Source organism: Schistocerca nitens, chromosome 3 (genome assembly GCF_023898315.1).
Source record: "Schistocerca nitens isolate TAMUIC-IGC-003100 chromosome 3, iqSchNite1.1, whole genome shotgun sequence".
Lineage (NCBI taxonomy): Eukaryota > Metazoa > Arthropoda > Insecta > Orthoptera > Acrididae > Schistocerca > Schistocerca nitens.
In genome coordinates, this window is record NC_064616.1 from 691,416,691 (window position 1) to 691,441,826 (window position 25,136).

Below are 25,136 nucleotides of genomic sequence, written 5' to 3' on the forward strand. Positions count from 1 at the left end.
AAAGTCAATTATTATACGTGAATGGGTCTAGTTCCAAAATCCCAATCAGTGAAAGTCTATGAACAAACACACTGCTCTACAACGGTCCCTCACGAAACTTGAAAGTGTTGAAATCACCAGTCGGATCTCAGGTCTCCCTGCAGGATCGAAATAGTCACTCACAATTTTAGAATATCTCGAAGACTTGTCACGAAAAATTAATGTCATTGAAAAAGTGATTGAGTCGCTTTTCAAGTACCGAAACCGCGTCGAACACGGCACCTGAGCTAACAGACCTTGCATGAAAGACAATTTTATATGATCTACTTTTCCAAAAGTTTCTTCAGACGCTCCATGTAATGGCACTTTCATATTTCACAATTCCTTTATCAGTTTGGAATTAACTACGGTTTTATTAATCGGCATTTTAATTAATCAACAAAATTAGGACTGGACACATATTACAACAGAGTAATTTGTATCTAGTATGATACTGATAATGTGCGATTTCACTGAACATCAAAACATATACAGAGTGAGCATTAATGAAACCGACAAACTGCTGTAAGCAAGAAAGGTCTTATGAACATGTGTCCGGAAATGCATTGTTGCCACGGTAGATGGCACTGATGAATGATAGTTCCTCTGGCCAAGTGACGTGTGTTCCTTGTGTGTTGCAGGCTGTGTGATTGATGCAAAGTACTGTAAGCAGCAGGATGGTCCGGTAATCATGTCGGGAACAGGCCGAGATGGTGTTTGTGTGCTGCCAAACAGATGCAAACGGTGGAGAGGCAGCATGGCTACACCAGAACAAGTACCCTCGGAGACATCAACCACACCACACAACATTTCAAGCCCTTTTGGGGCGTTTGTGTTATCATGGGTCCTCTCAGACAGACGAACGTGCATGGAGACGGCGGAATGTGCGTACACTAGATTTTTAGGACCGGATTCTACCCCTCGACCGTTTGCATCTGCTTGGCAGTACACAAACATCATCTCGGCTTGTTCCCGACATGAATGTCGGAATATTCTGCTGCTTACATTACGCTGCGTCAATCACATAGCTTGCATCACACAAGGAACAAAGGGCACATGGTTAGAGGAATTTTCATTCGTCAGCGCCATCTACCGTGGCAGCGATGCACTCCAGAACACATGTTCAAAGGACCTTTTAAAATGGCCGTTGTAGTACTGCAGTTGGGGATCTGCACATGCGCGTTGAGTACTTGCGTCTAATGGCCACACACAGACGCCATAACGGGAAGCATTCGTCTTTGTTTACATTTTTTGTAGTTATTTAATTAGTTTGTATTTATGGCCTTCGTACTTAACCGATTGAGCCACCTTCTGTAACATGACAAGCTGCAAAGTATAGTGAGTAACACTTCTTGTAGGAGATGGAAACGAGATATTCAATTCAATCACACACACACACACACACACACAGGCAGGCAGAGGCAGCAGCGACCGCCCGAGACAGACGCAGCAACAGAGAAGTAACCGATTTTGTGACTTTTACGAGTTCCTAACCAGGAGCGAATTGTATAATTTATCTGGGTGCTTTAATAGTTTAATTTCTTGAGTTTCTGCGTGTTAATTTAATATCTAATAGCCACAGTTCTCTACTTTTCGTTTCCGTCGGAAAGTAAAGCGATTTTGTGACGTATTAAAACTTCCTAATCAGGGGGGAATTATTTAGTTTCATCTGAGTGCTTCGGTAGTAAGGTTTTTGAATTTCTGCGTATTAATCTAATTTATTAGAGACAGTTCCTGCGTTTTTGTCAGGGCCTGCAGTAGAGTTCCGTAGCCTGAGTCGATAGTCTGTTGATCTCTGTAGTTTAGTTTTCCGGCTCTTTAGTATGGATAGGCACTGCGATTGTTGTGTGCGGATGCGAGCCGATTTGGTGACACTTCGCTCTCAGCTCCCGGCTGTGATGGGCTCGGTTACACTGCTTGAAGCTGCAGTGGATGGGCACCACTGTTGTGGGCCGGCTGTGGGGATCCAACGGACATTCAGCATGTCCGAGTCCTCCGATCAGTCCTCACCGGTGGCCAACCTAGTTACTGCTCGCACTGAGGTTGACCCCTCACCTGTGGTCGAGTGGGAGGTCGCCCCAGGGCGTGGCAGGCGGAGAAAAACTTCCCAGGGGGCTGCACATAAGACATACCCAGTTAGTCTAACAGACAGGTTCCAGGTGCTGTCTGTGGCCGACACTGTCGCTCAGCCAGATGCAGTCGCCTGTCCTGTTTCAAAGGAAACATTTCAGCCTGTAAGACCAAGGCAATCACAGAGGGTGGGATTACTGATAATTGGGAGCTCCAACGTTATGTGTGTTGTGGGGCCTCTTAGGGACATAGCTGCCAAGAAGAGCAAGAAAGCCAACGTGCGCTCCTTGTGCATACCAGGTGGAGTCATTCCAGACTGGTACCGGTCCTTCCAGATGCCATGAAGAGCACAGGGTGCAGCCAACTTGAGGTGGTTGCTCACGTCGGTACCAATGATGTGCGTCACTTTGGATCGGAAGAGATTATCTCTGGTTTCGAGCGGCTAACAGAAGAGGTAAAGGCTACCACACTTTCTTGCGAGATGAAAGCAGAGGTGACCATTTGCAGCATAATCGACAGGACCGATTGCGGATCTCTGGTACAGAGCCGAGTGGAGGATCTGAATCAGAGGCTCAGACGGTTCTGCGACCGTGTAGGCTGCAGATTCCTCGACTTGCGCCATAGGATGGTTAGGTTTCGGGTTCTGGGTCAGGAGTCCATTACACGCAGGAGGCGGCTACACGAGTAGCAGGGACTGTGTGTCGTGGATTGGGCGGTTCTTTAGGTTAGAGGGTCTCGGGAAAACACAAAAAGGGCTTCAGTCACAAAGGGTGCATGTCGAACACGGGGACAAAGTAGATCTAGAAACCGTCGGTATAACAGTTGTAAATTGTCGTAGCTGTGTTGGGAAAGTATCAGAACTTCAAGCGCTAATAGAAAGCACTGATGCTCAAATCGTTATAGGCACTGAAAGCTGGCTAAAACCGGAAATGAGTTAAGCCGAAAGTTTTGCGAAGAACCTAACGGTGTACGGAAAGAATAGGCTAAACACAGTTGGCGGTGGCGTGTTTGTTGCTGTTAGAAGCAGTTTATCTTGTCGCGGAACTGAAGTAGATAGTTTCTGTTAGTTAGTATGAGCATGGATCATTCTTGGCAACCGGAATAAAATAATTGAATTCTTTTAGCGACCTCCCAATTCAGCTGATACAATTGCTGAAAGAAAACTTGAGTTTGATTTCCAATTCGTATCCGACTCACCACAGTTGGTGGTGACTTTTATTTACCCTCGGTATGTTGGTGAAAATACATGTTTAATTCCGTAGAAACGCACAAAACATCATCAGAAATTGTCCCAAACGCATTCTCTGAAAATTGTTTTGAGCAGTTAGTTCAAGAGCCTACGCGAATAGCAAAAGGTTATGAAAACACAGTTGACCTCTTAGCAACAAATAATCCTGATTTAATAACAAGCATCAAAACAAATACAGGGATTAGTGAACACAGGGTTGTCGTAGTGAGACTGAACATTGTAAACCCCGAATCCTCCATAAACGAAAACTATATCTATTCAAAAAGGAAGATAAAAATTTACTTCACATCTTCCTGAGAGACATCTCCACTCCTTCTAAATTAACAAGGTAAGTGTAGACCAGCTGTAGCAGGAATTCAAAGAAATAGTATCGACAGCAATTGGGAGATTTATACCAAATAAACTAACAAACGACGGAAATGATCCCCTATGGTACACAAACCGGGTCAGAACACTGTTGCAGAAACAACGAAAATGACGTGCCAAATATAAACAGACGCAAAATCTCCAACATTGGCGATCTTTTACAAAAGCTCGAAATTTAGCGCGGACTTCAATGCGAGATGCTTATAATAGTTTCCACAACGAAACTTTGTCTCGAAAACCAGCAGAAAATCCAAAGAGATTCTGGTCGTATGTGAAGTATGCTAGTGGAAAGACACAAACAGTGCCTTCTCTGCGCGATAACAATGGAGATACTATCGAAGACAGTGCTGCCATAGCAGAGTTACTAAACATAGCCTTCCGAAATAACTTCACGGAAGAAGACGAAGTAAATATGATATACAGGACACAAAATCCCGTCTGAGACCTGCGATCATTTTTATGTTAACAATTGGCAACCAATGCTGTACAATCGCAATAAAATCATGAGATGTGAACATCTCATGACTTTATTGCAATTGTACAGCATTGGCTGCCAATTATTACGAAGTAAATATTACAGAATTCGAATCAAGAGCAGCTGGCAACATGAGTAACATAGAAGTAGATAACTTCGGAGCATTGAATCAACTTAAATCACTTAACAGATGAAAGTCTTCTGATCCAGACTATACACCAATTAGGTTCCTTTCAGAGTATGCTGATGCAATAGCTCCATACTTAACAATCATATACAACCGTTCGCTCGACGAAAGATCCGTACCCAAAGACTGGAAACTTTCACATGTCACACCAATATTCAAGAAAGGTAGTAGGAGTAATTCACTAAATTACAGTCCCGTATCATTAACGTCGATATGCAGCAGGATTTTGGAACATATATTGTGTTCGATTATTATCAATTACCTCTAAGAAAACGGTCTATTGACACGCAATTAATATGAATTTAGAAAACATCGTTCTTGAGAAACGTAACTAGCTGTTTACTCGCACGAACTGTTGAGTGCTATTGACAAGGAGTTTCAGATCGATTCCATATTTCTGGATTTCCCATAGGCTTTTGACACTGTACCACACAAGCGACTTGTAGTGAAATTGCGTGCTTATGGAATATCGTCTCAGTTATGTGACTGGATTCGTGATTTTCTATCAGAGAGGTCAGAGTTCGTAGTAATTGACCGAAAGGCATCGAGTAAAACGGAAGTGATTTCTGGCGTTCCCCAAGGTAGTGTTATAGGCCCTTTGCTGTTCCTTATCTATTTAAACGATTTGGAAAACAATCTGAGCAGCTGTCTTAGGCTGTTTGCAGATGACGCTGTCGTTTATCGACCAATAAGTCATCAGAAGGTCAAAATACACTCCTGGAAATTGAAATAAGAACACCGTGAATTCATTGTCCCAGGAAGGGGAAACTTTATTGACACATTCCTGGGGTCAGATACATCACATGATCACACTGACAGAACCACAGGCACATAGACACAGGCAACAGAGCATGCACAATGTCGGCACTAGTACAGTGTATATCCACCTTTCGCAGCAATGCAGGCTGCTATTCTCCCATGGAGACGATCGTAGAGATGCTGGATGTAGTCCTGTAGAACGGCTTGCCATGCCATTTCCACCTGGCGCCTCAGTTGGACCAGCGTTCGTGCTGGACGTGCAGACCGCGTGAGACGACGCTTCATCCAGTCCCAAACATGCTCAATGGGGGACAGATCCGGAGATCTTGCTGGCCAGGGTAGTTGACTTACACCTTCTAGAGCACGTTGAGTGGCACGGGATACATGCGGACGTGCATTGTCCTGTTGGAACAGCAAGTTCCCTTGCCGGTCTAGGAATGGTAGAACGATGGGTTCGATGACGGTTTGGATGTACCGTGCACTATTCAGTGTCCCCTGGTGTACGGCCAGTGTAGGAGATCGCTCCCCACACCATGATGCCGGGTGTTGGCCCTGTGTGCCTCGGTCGTATGCAGTCTTGATTGTGGCGCTCACCTGCACGGCGCCAAACACGCATACGACCATCATTGGCACCAAGGCAGAAGCGGCTCTCATCTCTGAAGACGACACGTCTCCATTCGTCCCTCCATTCACGCCTGTCGCGACACCACTGGAGGCGGGCTGCACGATGTTGGGGAGTGAGCGGAAGACGGCCTAACGGTGTGCGGGACCGTAGCCCAGCTTCATGGAGACGGTTGCGAATGGTCCTCGCCGATACCCCAGGAGCAACAGTGTCCCTAATTTGCTGGGAAGTGGCGGTGCGGTCCCCTACGGCACTGCATAGGATCCTACGGTCTTGGCGTGCATCCGTGCGTCGCTGCGGTCCGGTCCCAGGTCGACGGGCGCGTGCACCTTCCGCCGACCAGTGGCGACAACATCGATGTACTGTGGAGACCTCACGCCCCACGTGTTGAGCAATTCGGCGGTACGTCCACCCGGCCTCCCGCATGCCCACTATACGCCCTCGCTCAAAGTCCGTCAACTGCACATACGGTTCACGTCCACGCTGTCGCGGCATGCTACCAGTGTTAAAGACTGCGATGGAGCTCCGTATGCCACGGCAAACTGGCTGACACTGACGGCGGCGGTGCACAAATGCTGCGCAGCTAGCGCCATTCGACGGCCAACGCCGCGGTTCCTGGTGTGTCCGCTGTGCCGTGCGTGTGATCATTGCTTGTACAGCCCTCTCGCAGTGTCCGGAGCAAGTATGGTGGGTCTGACACACCGGTGTCAATGTGTTCTTTTTTCCATTTCCAGGAGTGTATATTGCAATAATATTTATAAAAGATATATGTATAATGCGAAAATTGGCAATTGACCCTAAGTAACTAGAAAATCAAGGTGATGCATATGAGTGCTAAAAGGAATCCGTTAAACTTCGGTTACAGGATAAATCAGTCAAATCTAAAGGCCGTAAATTCAACTAAATACTTAGGAATTGAAATTACGAACAACTTAAATTGGAAGGAACACATAGAAAATGTTGTGGGGAAGGCTAACCAAAGACTGCTTTTTATTGGCAGGGCCCTTAGAATATGGAACAAATCTACTTACGAGACTGCCTACACTACGCTTGTCCGCCCTCTTTTAGAACACTGCTGCGCGCTGTGGGATCTTTACCAGATATGATTGATAGAGTACATCGAAAAAGTTCAAAGAAAAGCAGCATGTTTTGTATTACCGGGAAATAGGGAAGAAAGTGTCACTGCAATGATACAGGATTTGGGAAGGACATCATTTAAAAAATGGCTCTGAGCACTATGGGACTTAACATCTGAGGTCAGCAGACACCTAGAACTTAGAACTACTTAAACCTAACTAACCTAAGGATATCACACACATCCATACCCGAGGCAGGATTCGAACCTGCGACCGTAGAGGTCGCGCGTTTCCGGACTGATGTGCCTAGAACCGCTCGGCCACACCGAGCGGCCATCATTAAAACAAAGGCGTTTTTCGTTGCGGAGGAATCTTCTCACGAAATTCCAATCACCAACTTCCTCCTCCGAATGCGAAAATATTTTGTTGACGCCAACCGACATAGGGAGAAATGACCACCATTATAAAATAAAGGAAATCAGAGCTCGCACGGAAAGATATAGATGTTCGTTTTTTCAGCACGCTATACGAGATTGGAATAATAGAGAATTGTGAAGGGGGTTTCATGAACCCTCTGCCAATGATTTGCAGAGTATCAATGTTGATGTAGATGTAGACACAGGCAATCGTGATTCTCATTCCAAGCATATGATAGTATATTTACATAAGGCTACAAGAATATTAGTAAATCAAAATGTATTAAGCGGCTAAAAAGTTATGTATATGTTTATATAGTGGCACATCATTCGTTGTATATTTATGTTGGTGGGAAGCCGTCGGCGAATCGCTAAGTGCTGAAGCAAATTGGTTGTCGCGTGGTATAGCATGGGGCGGCCGAAAACAATGCGTTCGATGTCCTCCTCCGCGCTACAAGCACATAGCGGCATCAGTCATTTGTAGAGGTGCAGTCGGAACCGTCCGTCGTCAAAGCGGAGGCGGAACATGGTGAACAGGAACTTTCTGTGGTACAATGAAGCATCACGGACGGCCACTTATTGTTTCACGTGGTTCTCTGATCTGCCACCGCACATGTTGGATAACGTCTGAGTAAGGTACATGTTCGGAAGCTTTCGTTCCATGGTGACCGGAACTCGTAGTGAGGGTGTCGGCAGTGTCATTGCCCCTGATACCATGATGCCCCTTTACCCTCTGAATAGCGATTTTCTCGTTACGGTGCTGTACTTCTACGATATTGTATATAATCTGCTACACGAAGTTATTCATGGTAATATTAAAACCATGATTCCGTATGAGCAGTCTGCGAGTTTGTCAGGATAATGATTTTATCTGCATCTAAGCCGTGAGCATGTTGCAGTTTCTCTACTATTACAGTGAGCTACACTGTTAAGTATCGAGGCTTCCGGAAGGAGCTGGAATTGACCACTATGGCATGTCTGTTCGTCATGTTATTCGCTGCCGATGCCACCTGGAGTACGCCACTCACCTGTGTAGAGTAGCTGCCCATGTTCCCATCTACTACTTTTTTAAAATGCCTCCGTTAAATAAAACTCTCGCCAAGGATTTTCTGTGTGCAAAAGATATGAAACTGATCAGCTTCATCGGCAGATTAGAGGAGTTAATGAAGATAAACACTATGAGCGATGGAATGGTAAGAAAATCCCTCAGGGCATTGGAAGATGTCCAAACTATAATGTTCACAATGAAGCGTAAAGTGGGCGATTACTTGTCATCACTGAAGATATGGTACAGAAGGTTGACGCAAAAAAAAAAAAAAAAAGAAAAAAACACCGACGCTTCATGATTTTTTTCCTTATCTTATGACTTCAAGGTGACCTGGACGTAATAAGGTAGCATTTGTATACCATACTTTCAGAGTACATAATTCTTGATCTATGAAACTTAAAACGTTGCGGTATTACGTCAATACTGATTTGCATTAGGTTAAACAGCATTAGAAGTTGTATTTATTTCTCAATGAAAGTTTAATCACTGCAACACTCTGTCTATGAAATGAATTTTGAAAGTACGTTCAGTTTTCAGCACCATTATCTAGGCACAATGCGTCTAGTATCACTTAAACTGTGCCAGGCTTCTCTCAGATCTACCTTACAGTTTATTGATGGTCATTCTTAAAGAAAACAATGGTTAGGTGAAACAAATTTTTGTTATTTTCTCAGATGTACTCCAGTATTTACTTAAGTTTTTATTTTCTGGGAAGTTTAACACATTGTATAACATATACATCATACAGATGTTATTATAGTACGTTGTTGGAAACAATGGGTCGAAGACAGACATACAGTACTTGCTAATACGAATTAGCCATTAACAGGCAGTGCTCTCGTTGCCAGGCGTCCAGAGAGCCGTAGGACCCCTAATGAAGTGTCCCTCGTCCTGCAACACTTCATGACAAGGAATTACATTACGTCAACCATAACGTCGACTCTCGATAAGTCTTCCCCAATACTTCCAATCGATGTAATGGTGTCAAACCAGGACTAGATGGACAAAGGCAGTTACTTACTATGTGGTATTCAGTAATGAAAGTCTCAGTCTAGGGGTGGATGACCAGTTAATCTATGTGCGAAGACAGCTTGGCCTTCGGAACATGACAACGCTTTGACTTTCTTAACATCATGCCGCAGTGCCGAGAGCGTAGTGCTTTTCATTTACCCCACCTTACTTGGCCTCGCTCCTTGGAACAAAGTTCCAGAAAGACCACGACTCTCTGAACGCTTGTGCAATATCGAGGGACTAACTACAAACCACAGACGTCATTATTTAACCATTTCTTCCACTTGATCTTTCGCTCAAAGTACAATATGTGGCATGAAATTGCTGTTGTTGTTTTTGAGGTGAACGGGCGCTCAACGGCGACGTTATCAACTCGAATGTGCGTAAAAGGCCTGAAAACGTTGTCACAATCACTCACTCAATCACTCAGTCCTACTCCACTCGCGATGAAGTTGCACGCGTATGAACACGTATACACATGTATGAACTTCATAACACAGCGCCGCCGCGTAAAATTACCGAAATATGAGAGCAGCTTCTATCTGGAATGTACATTTACGAAATAAAGAGAGAAACATTATTCGTTAACAACAGTAGGGATTGTCCGTTAAAACTGTAATTATGTTTCGTCACCTTTATCTTTTTTTTCCTTTATTGTTATTTCATGCCTCAGCTGAGGCGGGCCGGCAGCGGCCTACATACGCCGCTCTTCGGCCAAGAGATACAACATATAGACACGGAAGACAGAGAAAACATAAAAAGCATGGTACACATATGAGGAACACTGCACAATAAATTATAAGTCGTTTGACGGAGGGCACTGTACAAGAAGGGTGGCACCAGTTGAACAGACGAAGACATCCAGGTGGAGACGTGAACATAGTAGAAAACACTGATGAAAGCACTGTACACAAACGGAGAGACACTGACACAAGGAAACACTGGCGACGATCATCGGCGAAGCACTCACACTGACGAAGGGGGGCGGACTGCCTCCAGGTCAGGTCAAAGGGAGAGGTAGGAGGGTGGGAAGGAGGGGGTTGGAGCAAGTAGGAGAAAGAAGGGAGAGCAGGTGGGAGGAGAGAGGGGAAGATTTGGAAGCCCAGGGAGAGGGGTGGAAGCGGGAGATGTGAGAGAGAGGAAGGGGGAAAAAGGAAAATGAGGAGGAAGAGAGGAAGCCCTGGGGGAAAAGGGGGGAATGGGAGGGGAGAGTCAGAGCTGGTAGGAGGGGTAGATGGATGGGACAAGGACATCATCAGGGTGGGGGAGTTGGCGGAAGCCATCTTGTGAAAGGGTATGGAGGGTGTGAAGATGGAGAGCAGGTGAGATGCAAGAATACAGGCACGGCAGCGGGCTGGGATGGGCGAGGATGGGAGAGACAAGCGGGTGTGGGGGATCGAGCTTGTGGGAGGTGTAAAGGATCCGCATCCATTTGAGGAAAAAAAAAAAGGTGCGGGAAGGGAATCAAGTCACATAGGATCTGCGTGGGGGATGGGAGATGGATGCGATAGGCAAGGCAGAGTGCGTGGCGTTCAAGGATTTGGAGGGACTTATAGTAGGCGGGAGGGGTGGAGATCCAGGCGGGATGGGCATAGCAGAGGATGGGGCGGATAAGGGATTTATAAGTGTGGAGGATAGTGGAAGGGTCCAGACCCCATGTGCGGCCAGAAAGGAGTTTGAGGAGGCGGAGTTGGGAATGTGCCTTGGCTTGGATTGTCCGGAAGTGGGGGGTCCAGGAAAGGCGATGGTCAAGGGTGACACCAAGGTACTTGAGGGTGGGGATAAGGTGAGTGGGACGGCCATAGATGGTGACATAGAAATCAAGGAGGTGGAAGGAAGGGGTGGTTTTGCCTACAATGATTGCCTGGGTTTTGGAAAGATTGACCTTGAGCAGCCACTGGTTACACCAAGTGGTGAACAAGTCAAGATGGGATTGGAGAAGGTGCTGGGAGTGTTGCAGGGTGGCGTGAGGGCAAGGAAGGCAGTGTCATCGGCGTACTGGAGAAGGTGGATGGAGGATGAAGGCGGCGGCACGTCCGCCGTATATAGAAGGTAGAGAAGAGGGGAGAGGACGGAACCTCGGGGCACACCAGCGGAGGGATAGGAGGTGTAGGAATCCGTGTTATGGATGGTGATATAGGAAGGACGGTGGAAAAGAAAGGAGGCGATCAGACGAACGTAGTTAATAGGAAGTGCGAAGGTTTGGAGCTAGAAGAGGAGGCCAAAATGCCATACATCATCTTTATCTTCACTATCAGTACTAAATGTCGGTAAATTTGGAAGCGTTATTCGGGAAGAGATAATTATTTTTTCTATTATTCTGTATAAGGATTTTTTTCAGTTATTGCCACTTTGTTGTATGTATTTTATAACTTCTCACACTTATGTTTTTTATATTCCTTGGTGACTCAAAGCGACATGTTTGACTTCTGATTTCAGAAATCTGCGATTTTGGAATGGACAACGATTTGTTGTTCTGTGACTGGGCAAACCGCAACGGCAGTGCCACCCAGTGGTTCACAGGAGCAGGAACGCTTTCCAACTGGCTCGGTGGGCCGCCAACAGACGCCAGCACAGCTAGTGAAAAAGGTTGACGTTACTAATTTTTGTAATTTAAACGTTGTTTACAAATAGCTACTAGCGCAACATATGATTATGATTTATGTAGAAATAGTACAGTAGGAGAATATATCTCAAAATATGGTGAACATCAAATGATTCATAATCAAATAGATGCCTACTTTGTAGAGCCTATTTTTTATTGGACATCCGTCATATCTAGGCAGTCTGTGAAAAATGATGGTGGGAGAGTGTAAGTGGAAATAAGCAAAACAATGGATTTTATAGAAAACTGCCCCAATATTAACGCCGGTATCTGTAGAAAATTGATTGACAGTTTCCAGTGTAAAATTATTAGCAGCAATAAAATCTAAGAATAGCATTTGTGCCAGACATTGTAATTATGTGCAAACAGTATCGAAAAGAAATGAAATTTGAGAAACTGCGTGTCGTGCGCCTCTCTCACTTTTGCCAGAAATTGATAATACTGTTCGAAGTCTATATAATAACAGCAACAGTTCAGTCTATCTTCGATTTTAGCTTCTTGCACAGACTCCAGTGGACAGCAGTGTACATACTCGCCGATGGGGAGTTTGATAGTCATTGTTACACGTTCCTTTGTATTTGGGATCCACCAATGTTACTTGGATTGTTGTTACTGAAGCACTTATGCTAACTGAAATTGAAGTTTTTTACTTGTGAGCTGAGTAATAATGCTATGTAAAAGCGCAAAATTTAACGGGAATAGCTATATTAAAAATAACTGGCAGGAATAAGTTTAGCGTGTGAATTAAACTGTACTACAAGCGCAAGGTTTGAACAATCACATTTTAAAAACTGCCACTAAAGCAACTACAGGGAGCATTATAAGGACTGTCAAAAATTTTGTTACTAACAAAAAATTTGTGAAAGAAAATGGACATGAAATCACTACAGATATTAGGGGGTTTGTGGATGTCACTTGGATGAAACGAAGACACACATTCCTGCGTAGCCTGTGATAAGTTCCAACAAATGGAAAAATGTTAGAGGATATGGTGATGTCTAAATATTGTCATTTATTATTATAAGAACGAAGCTGTATGATGCAGAGGCAGAAAGAAAACTGAAGGAAGCTCATTCGTGGCGCAGCACTGCTGTTACTGCCAAACCGTACACAATAAAATCAGCGCGCAAATACTGTCTGAAAGGCACCCAAGAGTATTGCAATGGCCCCAAAAATCTGTAGAGGTAAATATATTCGAACATGTTGGCGTGTATGTGTTTCGAGGATGCAAACTATTAGGAATGTGGTCGAGACAATGTTTGGAATGCTGGTTTTGTCGTGTGGTAAATCATTAGGCGACTTCAGCATGTTTATAGCTCATTCGTCTGCTCTGTCTCTCGAAGACTGGACAAAGTGTTGGGCATTGAGGGACGATTAACTTCGTATTAATAATAAAATATTTTGATCAGTTTTTTAATTGTCCAGAACAATCCATAAGATGAAATTCTCAAATACTAATGGAACTCTAGAACGAGTTTTAACTATCAAAAAATTAAAGAAGGGCTTAAACCCCTTAAAGAACAATTAATGCACTGGAGAAGGCTATTGCAGCGGTCTCTATCAAAAACAAGAAAAGTTCAAATTTATCTTTGAAGAAATGTGGTAAACAGAAAAAAAATCCAAGGAGAATGGAAGGTAGCCTTGATCCATCCACTGTCTAAGAAAGGCAATAAACAAGACATTAACAACTACAGAGGAGTTTCTTTGCTTTGCAGTTGAATATAAAAAATTTTCCAAGATTTTCCTAAACAGAGTAAAAACAACACTGGATAATCATTTAGGTGAATATCAAAATGGTTTCAGGAAGAGCAGATAATGTCCTGCACAAATATTTAATCTGAAGTCAGTCAATCGCTACATGTTACGGAATTCAAAAGACATAAAAACACTGTTTGATGATTTCAGAAAGACCTTTGGTTCTCGCAGCAGAGAAACCATAGATAAACTAATCCGAGAACTTGATGAAAATCTGTATTAGCAATTGTAATTAGTGAAAAACGTTAAGACACAGTATCTAAAATGAAATTTATGTAAGAAATTTCTCAGAAAGTCGAAATAAACACATGTGTGCGGCAAGGCGATGACCTATCCCCACATCTATTTCATGGTGTTCTAGAGAAAATAGTGGGAATTAGAATTCAAAAACTGAATGAATATGAGATTTCACCAATACTATTGCGAAGAGGTAGCAAAAAGGAAACTGTCTCACATTGGCAGATGACTTGCCATACAATGTGACATGTACTGTGATGCAAATTAATGCATTAGAATAAATAGCCAGTACCACCAGCTTAAGAATTTCTGCAGAAGAAAGGCAATTCTTAACGAATATTACAGCTGCAACGAAATTTCCCAATACATATACTGGCCAAATCGAGACGGCTAAAAACTAAAATATTTCGGGAAGACAACCAAAGGAAATTGTTTGGAGGAAGCTGCTATAGAGAAAAAAATATGCGAAACGGGAAGAAAATATGCTATAATTACAGACCGTTACAAGAAAAAAGTCTGTTTAAAAAGCAAAAATAAGGCGTTACAATACAGTAGTGTGACGCCAGAATTTTCATATGCAAGCGAATGTTTAGCATTAAGCTATAATTTAGATAAATTCGTAATATTAGCAAACCTAATCATTGGGTAAACATTAGGCCTACGACAAACTATGGAAGTTTGAAAATTACGAAGAAATGACGAAATTTATCGAAACGCACAAAAATATCAGACGTAACTAGAAAAAGAAGGCTGGTACGTTTTGGACATTTGTATCGAATGCAAGACAGTAGATTAACCAAAAAGACCTTCAAATATTTGTAGGATAAGAAGTCAACAAAAAATTCTATCAACAAAGTAGCAACAGGATTTGTAAAACAAATAAAAATAAAAACTGAAGAAACCACTGACAGAGAAGTGTTTAGGCGAAAAAGTATTGAATATGGAAGAATTCCAAGGTAGGAGTGTGGAGAAAATTAGTATGAAGTGATCAGAAGACAGGAAGAAAAATGATGAGGGAGTATTGGAAGAAAAAGAAAGAACAACGAACAAGAAACTGACACTGGCACGCGGTAATTGGTGGGCACATCCAAGAATAAGAAACATCTTTTACTTTAACTTCTGTCATTCTGTAATTATTCTTTGAAGTTTTTCGTTCTCAGAAGAACGTAGTGATTCCCACATAATTCGAGCCAGAATAGTTCTGAAAATTGGGGATTCGTGGTCTCATTTAAATAGAAAAATAAAAAATTTATTTTTCGCCACTCATTTTTAATTTTTATTTTGGTTACAAAACGACGAGTTATTTAATCACATCGAAAATACTATTCGCTAATTGTTTTTATGACCGTATTTCGATTTACCTTTCAACGGTAAAACATTTCTCATTGGATTCTAAATTTTTACTGCAATTTTCATCTACATCTACATTTATACTCCGCAAGCCGCCCAACGGTGTGTGGCGGAGGGCACTTTACGTGCCATTGTCATTACCTCCCTTTCCTGTTCCAATCGCGTATGGTTCGCGGGAAGAACGACTGCCGGAAAGCCTCCGTGCGCGCTCGAATCTCTCTAATTTTACATTCGTGATCTCCATGGGAGGTATAAGTAGGGGGAAGCAATATATTTGACACCTCATCCAGAAACGCACCCTCTCGAAACCTGGACAGCAAGCTACACCGCGATGCAGAGCGCCTCTCTTGCAAAGTCTGCCACTTGAGTTTGCTAAACATCTTCATAACGCTACCACGCTTACCAAATAATCTTGTGACGAAACGCGCCGCTCTTCTTTGGATCACGCCGGATTACGCTGTTCATCGCAATGTAACCAACTGAACAATTCAAAAGTTTACTGAGCCAGGCTCCACAGTCAAAGACTTTTAAAATGCATAAGCCAAGCATTTTATTTCTGGAGAAAAAGTCCAGCAACCAATGGCTTGAAGAATAATTTTGTCGGAATCCTTTAGTAATCGGCGCGAAACACACAGATCTTTGATATATAATCCTTCGGTGATCTTAACGCGAATTTAGTGAATATAAAAATCAACAATTTTGTTGTTAATTTCCGAAAACAGAGTTTTGGTTTTAGCTACGCAGGTCTTTCTTTCAACGTCTTATCGACAACTGAGTGATTACATTTGGAGCTCAACTGGAGAGGGAATTGGAGAAGGGATTTTCTGTAGTCAAGAAATCGTCCAACTTTCTCCGGAAGTGCTTGAGGAAAACCACAGGGGAAATGTGTGTGAGTGGATGGACGAAGATTTTCAGTTCACTTCTCTGAAACATGAGTACATTGCTTTATCCACTACGTCATCTCGCTCCTTAAAATTTTATTGGATGTTTAGCTCAACAACGGGGCGTTTTATATCATAATAAACAATCAGTAAATACAAAACCATTAAAATTGTAACTTTTTGTTGACTCAGGTGGATATGTTTTCTTCGAGACGTCGGCCCTTGGACTTATGGCTGACATGAGAGGACAAAGCGCTTTTCTCGAGAGTCCTATAATGGGATCTACTGGCGCTGACGGAAAGTGTGTCTCGTTTAGGTGAGTTTCACTACTCGTTTTCATGTCTGAAAATCATGCAAATAAACCTGTGCTTGCCCAAATTATCAACCAACAAGCGAATCGCTCGTGTTTTACAAGAGTGTATTGTCACAGAATATGCCTCTTCGTGCTAGACAGTTCCCTGTTTGTAATAATGTTTATCGAATTAAGAGGTACATTCTTCATGCACTTGCAGACACACTGTTGTAATTCATCATCTGCATACTCAGGAGCTAACGACAAGCGTACCGGTGTTGGCGCTTGCCCGAGGTAGGGAAAACATCAACCTTTTTACTCTCTTTACGTCGACTAAAGACGAGTGATTAAACATTTCAGCTTCATCATCGACGGTCTGAGCGCAGCCGGGCTGCGAGTGCTCTTGCATCCGGTCAGCGAGGATGGCAGCCCAGATGGCTTCGACCGTATTCTGTGGAGTACCAAAGATCCCACTGGCAACAACACGTGGCAGGAGGCAGAAGTCCTCTTCACGTACAGCAAGGAGCAGCGGGTATGTTTAGCACAAACGGTACTTTTTATTTAACATTCACTTCGGCAAGAAGTTTCACATCAGTGAGACATGTCAAACCAACACAATAATATGCAAGTAATCCCTTCCCATTATAGTCATTACCATTGCAGCATACTGACCAGTAGATCGTGCATTAGATTTCTATCGACAGCCTTAGGTGTTAGTGAGGGAAGGTCATCTGGAATTGCGTCCATTCGAAAACCTGCTTCCAGCTTTAAGAAACGAACGGCTGACCGTAAGCTTGACAGTTTGAAACACTACGTAAAAGTTCTGATGATGACCTTCAGGTGTCTTGCTGACAAAACTGAGTTTAATGTCGTGACATTGGATCACTTTAGACTAAATGGATAACAATAGACGATTCCATTCACGAGGAATAGAATTGGAGTAACCTGTTGCGTTGGTATGAGAGTGCTGTTGTTACTCTGGCTAAAATAATAGTTCTGTGTGTCACGTGACTGCCGTCTCCGTGGCTGAGTGGTCAGCTTAGTTGACTCTGCCATGCGGACAGCCAGGCATCATTTTCCGGTTATACCAGATATTTTTTCTCGGTGGTAGGACTTGATCGAGATCTGCTCAGCTTCGTGATGTCGATGGAGAAGTTACATGGATCGGGAGTAGCGACTCAAAGGCCTGCAAAACCGACAACGGCGCGGACAGCTGGTGCTGACCCCATGCGACTCCATATCGGATCCAAATGACGCCATTAGCTGAGAATGACTGCGGTCTGTCGGTCCCGCTTGGTCCCTCTGAGGCTAGAATGGCGGAGCTTAATGGTTAGTTTCACGTGATGAGGTTGTTGTCAGACACCGCCCTGATTGCCGAACGGAAGAGAAAAGGGTGCGCAAGACGCGCAATATCAGTTCATTTAATTGTCGTCACAGTGTTCGAGTGAGACACATTAGACACTCCATCTGTGAGGATTTTTGATTTTTTGCAGACATATTGTTTGTAGACAATGCATCAAGACAGTGAATCTGTTGTGATCTCTGCTTGATGTTACGGAGAAATTTGTGAGTTCCTCTTTCTGTGTCAGAATTATTTAGTCCATTTTATCATGGATATGAAATGCAATATTTTCCTTCTATCTTTGTTTGGGTCTCAGTTTCCTCTATTCTATGCAGTTGCATTTCGTTGCGTTTCTTTAATTGATATAAGACATCTATTTTCCTGATTCCCTGCTCCAACGGGCATACTCTTATTATGGCTAGCAAATTCATCCGTTGGCGTCACGAAGAGGGTGCCTGTTAACTTCAGTAGCACACCCCGTTACGTTCTGTTGACTGTCATAGCAGTCTTTAAAAGATTTCATCTAAGGGCCCACGCGCTCGTACCGTACCCCACAAAACGCGCGAATACTGATTGCTGATACACTCTGTTTGCAAACATGTATACATATACTCGTATATCTGCGATCACGGAGCCTGAAGTTCATGCGCCAATCTTACGATGTTCCTCCATAGATGGGGATCTTGTGCACTTTTAGATCCAGTTCTCGTGGATACCGAACTGCTAAAGGTCCTTCTGCAATTCATCCTCCCATTGCTTCCTTGGTCTTCCAATTGAAAGAGTTCCATCAGGCTTTCCCACAAGGACAGCTTTAGCCCGCACGTTTCTGGCCCCCTGGCTATGTGCCCTACCAGAATTATTCTCCGCTCTCATTTTCTGCACGATATTCTGTTGTTTCATCAGGTCGCACAGTTTGAGGTTCTTGCTCCGTCTCCATGTGTTCTCTTCGTGGATTGGTTCAAAGATCTTTCTCATGTTTTTCCTTTCGAAGATCAGGAGGTACTCTTCTCCTTCTTTTGTGGTGACTAACGTTTACGTCCCATATAACAACAACAGTACCATCACTGAATATAGGCTTTAAATTTGGTCTTAACTGACAGATTTTTTATGACAATACCTGCTTCAGACTGAAATTGACAATACGTTGATTAATTTCTTGTTTTAGCTGTTGAACAAGCTGCCCAAGTACTTAAATTTTTCCACTCTGGTTATATTCCATATTCCTGCCTGTAATGGGGCATTATTAGGAGCTTCTCTGGATACTTCTATCACTTCAGTCTTCTCCATATTAATCCTCATTCCAGTCTTACTGACATCCTACCTGGAGTCCTCTACGGTTTCTGCCAACTCTTCCTCTTACACCGCTATGTCTTCTGTGTCGTCTGCATATGCCAATAGCTGTGTTCTTCCATTTAGCTTCACCACTTTATATTCTCTTCGCATCTACCGAATTACTTTCTCCAGTACCAAATTGAAAATCAATGGTGAAATGAAATGATCGTATAGCATTTATTGGCCGGGGTATCCCCTTTGTGAAATGGCATCACCTTGTTCACTCCTGTTCTTATGATTCCTTGGATAGCTCCCTCTGGTATGTCACCTGGGCTTTTGTTTCTGCTGTACGCACCTTCACCAAGTTAACTTCCTTGGTATGCCAAGGATATCGATATTGTCTATTTGCAACATTGACTATGTTTTTTGATTATCTTTTATTCGTTTGCTTTGATACGTGAGTTTATGGCACTCTTCATTGCTCCATGTAACCGCTTTCATCTATTCACAGCTGACCCGCGTATCAACTATATATACACTCCTGGAAATGGAAAAAAGAACACATTGACACCGGTGTGTCAGACCCACCATACTTGCTGCGGACACTGCGAGAGGGCTGTACAAGCAATGATCACACGCACGGCACAGCGGACACACCAGGAACCGCGGTGTTGGCCGTCGAATGGCGCTAGCTGCGCAGCATTTGTGCACCGCCGCCGTCAGTGTCAGCCAGTTTGCCGTGGCATACGGAGCTCCATCGCAGTCTTTAACACTGGTAGCATGCCGCGACAGCGTGGACGTGAACCGTATGTGCAGTTGACGGACTTTGAGCGAGGGCGTATAGTGGGCATGCGGGAGGCCGGGTGGACGTACCGCCGAATTGCTCAACACGTGGGGCGTGAGGTCTCCACAGTACATCGATGTTGTCGCCAGTGGTCGGCGGAAGGTGCACGTGCCTGTCGACCTGGGACCGGACCGCAGCGACGCACGGATGCACGCCAAGACCGTAGGATCCTACGCAGTGCCGTAGGGGACCGCACCGCCACTTCCCAGCAAATTAGGGACACTGTTGCTCCTGGGGTATCGGCGAAGACCATTCGCAACCGTCTCCATGAAGCTGGGCTACGGTCCCGCACACCGTTAGGCCGTCTTCCGCTCACGCCCCAACATCGTGCAGCCCGCCTCCAGTGGTGTCGCGACAGGCGTGAATGGAGGGACGAATGGAGACGTGTCGTCTTCAGCGATGAGAGTCGCTTCTGCCTTGGTGCCAATGATGGTCGTATGCGTGTTTGGCGCCGTGCAGGTGAGCGCCACAATCAGGACTGCATACGACCGAGGCACACAGGGCCAACACCCGGCATCATGGTGTGGGGAGCGATCTCCTACACTGGCCGTACACCACTGGTGATCGTCAAGGGGACACTGAATAGTGCACGGTACATCCAAACCGTCATCGAACCCACCGTTCTACCATTCCTAGACCAGCAAGGGAACTTGCTGTTCCAACAGGACAATGCACGTCCGCATGTAACCCGTGCCACCCAACGTGCTCTAGAAGGTGTAAGTCAACTACCCTGGCCAGCAAGATCTCCGGATCTGTCCCCCATTGAGCATGTTTGGGACTGGATGAGGCGTCGTCTCACGCAGTCTGCACGTCCAGCACGAACGCTGGACCAACTGAGGCGCCAGGTGGAAATGGCATGGCAAGCCGTTCCACAGGACTACATCCAGCATCTCTACGATCGTCTCCATGGGAGAATAGCAGCCTGCATTGCTGCGAAAGGTGGATATACACTGTACTAGTGCCGACATTGTGCATGCTCTGTTGCCTGTGTCTATGTGCCTGTGGTTCTGCCAGTGTGATCATGTGATGTATCTGACCCCAGGAATGTGTCAATAAAGTTTCCCCTTCCTGGGACAATGAATTCACGGTGTTCTTATTTCAATTTCCAGGAGTGTAGTATGTCACAAATTAAATATTGACACGATCATTGATCTATACTAGCTTAATTTTGTGTACGTTAGTAAGATACTAATTTTTGAGCTCCAAATTGTGTATCTCTGCAGATAATCCAAACACTGTACGTAGCGAACGACACATGAGATAGCAGCCGACATGCATCCAACTCCGGATCTCTAACGTGCAAATGAAGTGCGGGAATACCATAGTTGTCGTGAGCTTGCGTAAACAGTCCACTGATATCCAATGCGAATTCCAAGTACACTGACAGGGCGGTTGTCAGGAGACAGTTATGGCGCGAACTACTAAGCGTCATAAACAGCAACAATCTGGTTCGATCATCACGGTGCCTGGATATTTTGTGGAACTGGTTCCGACTCTTTCACACATCTGCGATCGTACCGGCGTGCAGAACGACCACCATCGCCACGAGTCGTTTAGTACAGTATTTATGCCGGCAACAGAACCCATATCGACATCGCCGGCCGAAGTGGCCGCGCGGTTCTGGCGCTGCAGTCTGGAACCGTGAGACCGCTACGGTCGCAGGTTCGAATCCTGCCTCGGGCATGGATGTGTGTGATGTCCTTAGGTTAGTTAGGTTTAACTAGTTCTAAGTTCTAGGGGACTAATGACCTCAGCAGTTGAGTCCCATAGTGCTCAGAGCCATTTGAACCATATCGACATCATTGTGTGGCAGGGATACAAGAAATAATAATTCCATGACCAAGTTTCACTTGTGACACCACATGACTAATTAGATTATAACCATTTCGGTGAGAATTCCAAAATATCATTATTTCCTGACAGCCCTTAAATAGAGATTTGCACCTGGATGAATCTGTGCAGTTTCCAGCCCTGACGTTGCTAAAAAAAATGGCTCTGAGCACTAAGGGACTTAACATCTGAGGTCATCAGCCCCTAGAACTTAGAACTACTTAAACCTAACTAGCCTAAGGACATCACACACATCCATGCCCGAGGCAGGATTCGAACCTGCGACCGTAGCGGTCACGCGGTTCCAGACTGAAGCGCCTAGAACCGCACGGCCCTACCGGCCGGCTGACGTTGCTATTTTTTCACTTTTCACTTTTCTGTGTTGTCCGCTTTTTTAAGTCTTCTACAACTCTCTCATTACTTCCCAGGTCATGAGTTTAATTCCAATTTGGGGCATTGTAAAATTTTCGTATCACATGTGCCCCAGATCGCGAGTTAGGTACGTCTTCAAGCACTGAATGTACAAGCAATTACATGATGCAGGACTTTTAGTTCTGTAGGTACAATATTGCACAGATTTTGCAGTACTATAGGTACATTAGTACCATCATCCCTCCACTTCATAAACTTTCTTCAATAACATCTGACCATATGAACTACAGTTCCCACTTTTTTTTTCAATTACTCTAAAGAGTGTTATCTTGGCTTCGGATTCAAGATAACATTTTTGTGTAGCTAAGAACAAAGAAATAGAATAAAAATCCTTTCTGTATCCAATCAGCAGTAACTGTTCAGTTTCATTTACGTCTAATCTTAAAACGTACTTGTACCATTGCAAGTGTAGACATTACAAAAGGAATTTAACCACCCCTTCTGCAGTCATATACGGCACATAGCCTCTCTTCTTTGTTAACTCATGTCTTCACTCTTGTCCAGAGTATCTCTTCTTTATCCACTAAAGAAGGGTAGCGCATATACAGGGTGGTCAGAAACATTCTGAAAAGCTTATAAGGGTGTTTCAGGACAGGTTGTGCTGATAATTGATAGTTAAGAAAAAATTCGATAATCTGCGCAATTTCCGAGGTAAGTAGCATTGAAGTTAGCCTATCATATCGCTGAGCGCACAATTTCAAGTGGCGCGCCAGAGACGCCGTCGCCAAATGTTTTCTTCGTTTGGCTCGCTAAAATCGAACAAGAATGAGATACAAAATTGGACACAAGGTGATAGTAGGGATCGAAGCCGAGCGAAAGTCTCATGCGCTATCATCTACGCTATGAGAAAAAGTACTAATTGTATCTGGCAGACCGTTTGAATTTGCCGATCAGATTTTTCTTTTCTTCATTCCCTCCCCAACAGTTGACCAAACTAACATCGCCATGTTTCCTTTACTATCTTTGCGCTAAAAATGGCCAGATTCATTGATTTCAATTTTTTGTCAAACTTACAGGTTGCGAATGAACTTCTTTGCGGTATTCAAGTCAGTGTAACTGCTCAACCATAGACGCTCGATGAATTTAACTACGTGGTGATGTCTAACCGGTTATATTACCATATCAAGACACCATTGAAGATTTTGATAGTGAAGTACATGCTTTATTTTCTCCCTCAGCGTCGTCAACAGCATGGGAAGGGAATGTTGGCGGAACTAGGTGCCCTTGGCATAGGGATAAATCTTTGTGGTCGTCGTGGTAACTATTGAATACTCAACCTTCATGCAAGATATTCTCTACATCAGAGACGTGTGGAACACTTAAGAAGTCTACACAGTCGATTTCCTAACAGGTCAGCCATTGGACTCTCCAGTAAGCAGAAAATGCTGTATGAAAAACTCGTATAAATTGTTAACATCTACGTGCAGGTGACGTAACTAAAATCGAGTTCCACGCTTTAAAAAAAGTAGAAAAAAGATCGCAGAACGATATGACCTTGGAACATATTGTGTGTTGGCTGGTACACAGTCCAGAATTGCTCAGATACATCTGCAACAACGTACACATCTGTCTCTATATATAGCCTTCGATTTTGAGGTCAGTTATGACATCGCCTTTTAGTTTACTACGGAACGCAGAAATATCGGATAGCACAGTTTCAAGAGTTTCTTCTTGGGATCCATGTATTTGTGTCGAAAAACATATTTGCGTTTAAGTTTCAGAAATTTTATACATCATCAGAATGCACAGCCAGAGAAAATTCATGTCACCTAACTTTAAGTCCCAACTAGTTATCAAGCGTTGTGCTTCGTGGTGAATCGTCGATTGACTTCAGTATGCGTCACTTTATATAGCGGGAAGGGACGTGGGATAAAAGGAAGGAAGCAACACACAAATTTCCGTTGATTAAATTTCGTTTGTCATTATTGTTCAGCACCCAATTTAATATATCGTTTACGTTATCAATAGCACACATGAAATAAATGTTTTTTTTTTTTTTTGTTTTTTTGCTGATGACGTTATCTTTCTTACTCTACTTTAGAAGGCATCCCCATGAACCATGCACCTTGCAGAGATGGGATGACTTGCATATCTCAGTGATACAGATAGCTGTACCATACGTGCAGCCACAATGGAGAAGTATTCGTGGACCGGCCGTACTAACGCATGGTTCCTGAACAGACAGTTTCACGGGCAGCACATTGAATGGTTAACTAATGTGGCCTTGTAACATTAGCAAAATGGCCTTGCTTGTTGGTACTGCAAACGGCTGAAAGCAATCGGAAACTACAACCGTAATTTTTTTTTCACGAGAGAATGAAGCTCTACTGTATGGTTTAATGATCATATCATCTTTTTGAGTAAGATATTCCCCATTCGGATCTCTAGGTGGGGACTACTGAGTAGGATATCGTCATCAGAGCAAACAAAATTGGCATTCTGACAAATGGTGAGGGTTTTGGACACAAAAGCAACTGAGTGTTCCACCTCATAAACCACGTGGGCCAGGACTACCCCCATCGCATAGTCTCATACCTCTTCTGTGAGGATAAGAAGTTTTGTAGGGTCACGTGCTGTGAGGCATAAGGAGCAAAGAAGAACCTGTTTTAACTATCTGAAAGTTTTGTCACACACTGGAATCCATTGCCAGTGGACGTTTTTCCACTATAGGCGATGAAGTGGTTTGGCAGTGGTATCGACATAGAGAATACTCTTTCAGTTGTAATTTAATTGTCCCAACACTGATTTCAGCTGGCTGGTATTCGTAGGAGCTGGAAGTTTATGTACTGCTTCAATGTACTGAGACGTGGATAAGATGTCGAAAGCACTGAAAATGTGTCTGAGATATTGAACTTGGGGAACAAAGAAACAAAACTTTTCCTTGTTACATTTTGGATTGGCCTGTTGGAGTAGTATCAATAGAGCGTCCCAATTGTTGGCGGGGTACAGGGCATCTTTGCCTGCAATGAGAATGTCTTAATTCGCTGTCCCTGGGGCAT

The 25,136-nt window shown here is 43.9% G+C and overlaps 1 protein-coding gene across 1 annotated transcript in view; it reads left to right on the forward strand.

The window, feature by feature from the left end:
• Positions 1-25,136, forward strand: part of LOC126249722 (MAM and LDL-receptor class A domain-containing protein 1-like) — a 426,827-nt gene that overhangs the window by 113,811 nt on the left and 287,880 nt on the right. The window contains exons 4-6 of the mRNA XM_049951403.1: positions 11,737-11,886; positions 16,318-16,441; positions 16,778-16,949. Coding sequence (XP_049807360.1) covers positions 11,737-11,886; positions 16,318-16,441; positions 16,778-16,949 — 446 coding nt within the window. The remainder of the gene's footprint in view (positions 1-11,736; positions 11,887-16,317; positions 16,442-16,777; positions 16,950-25,136) is intronic.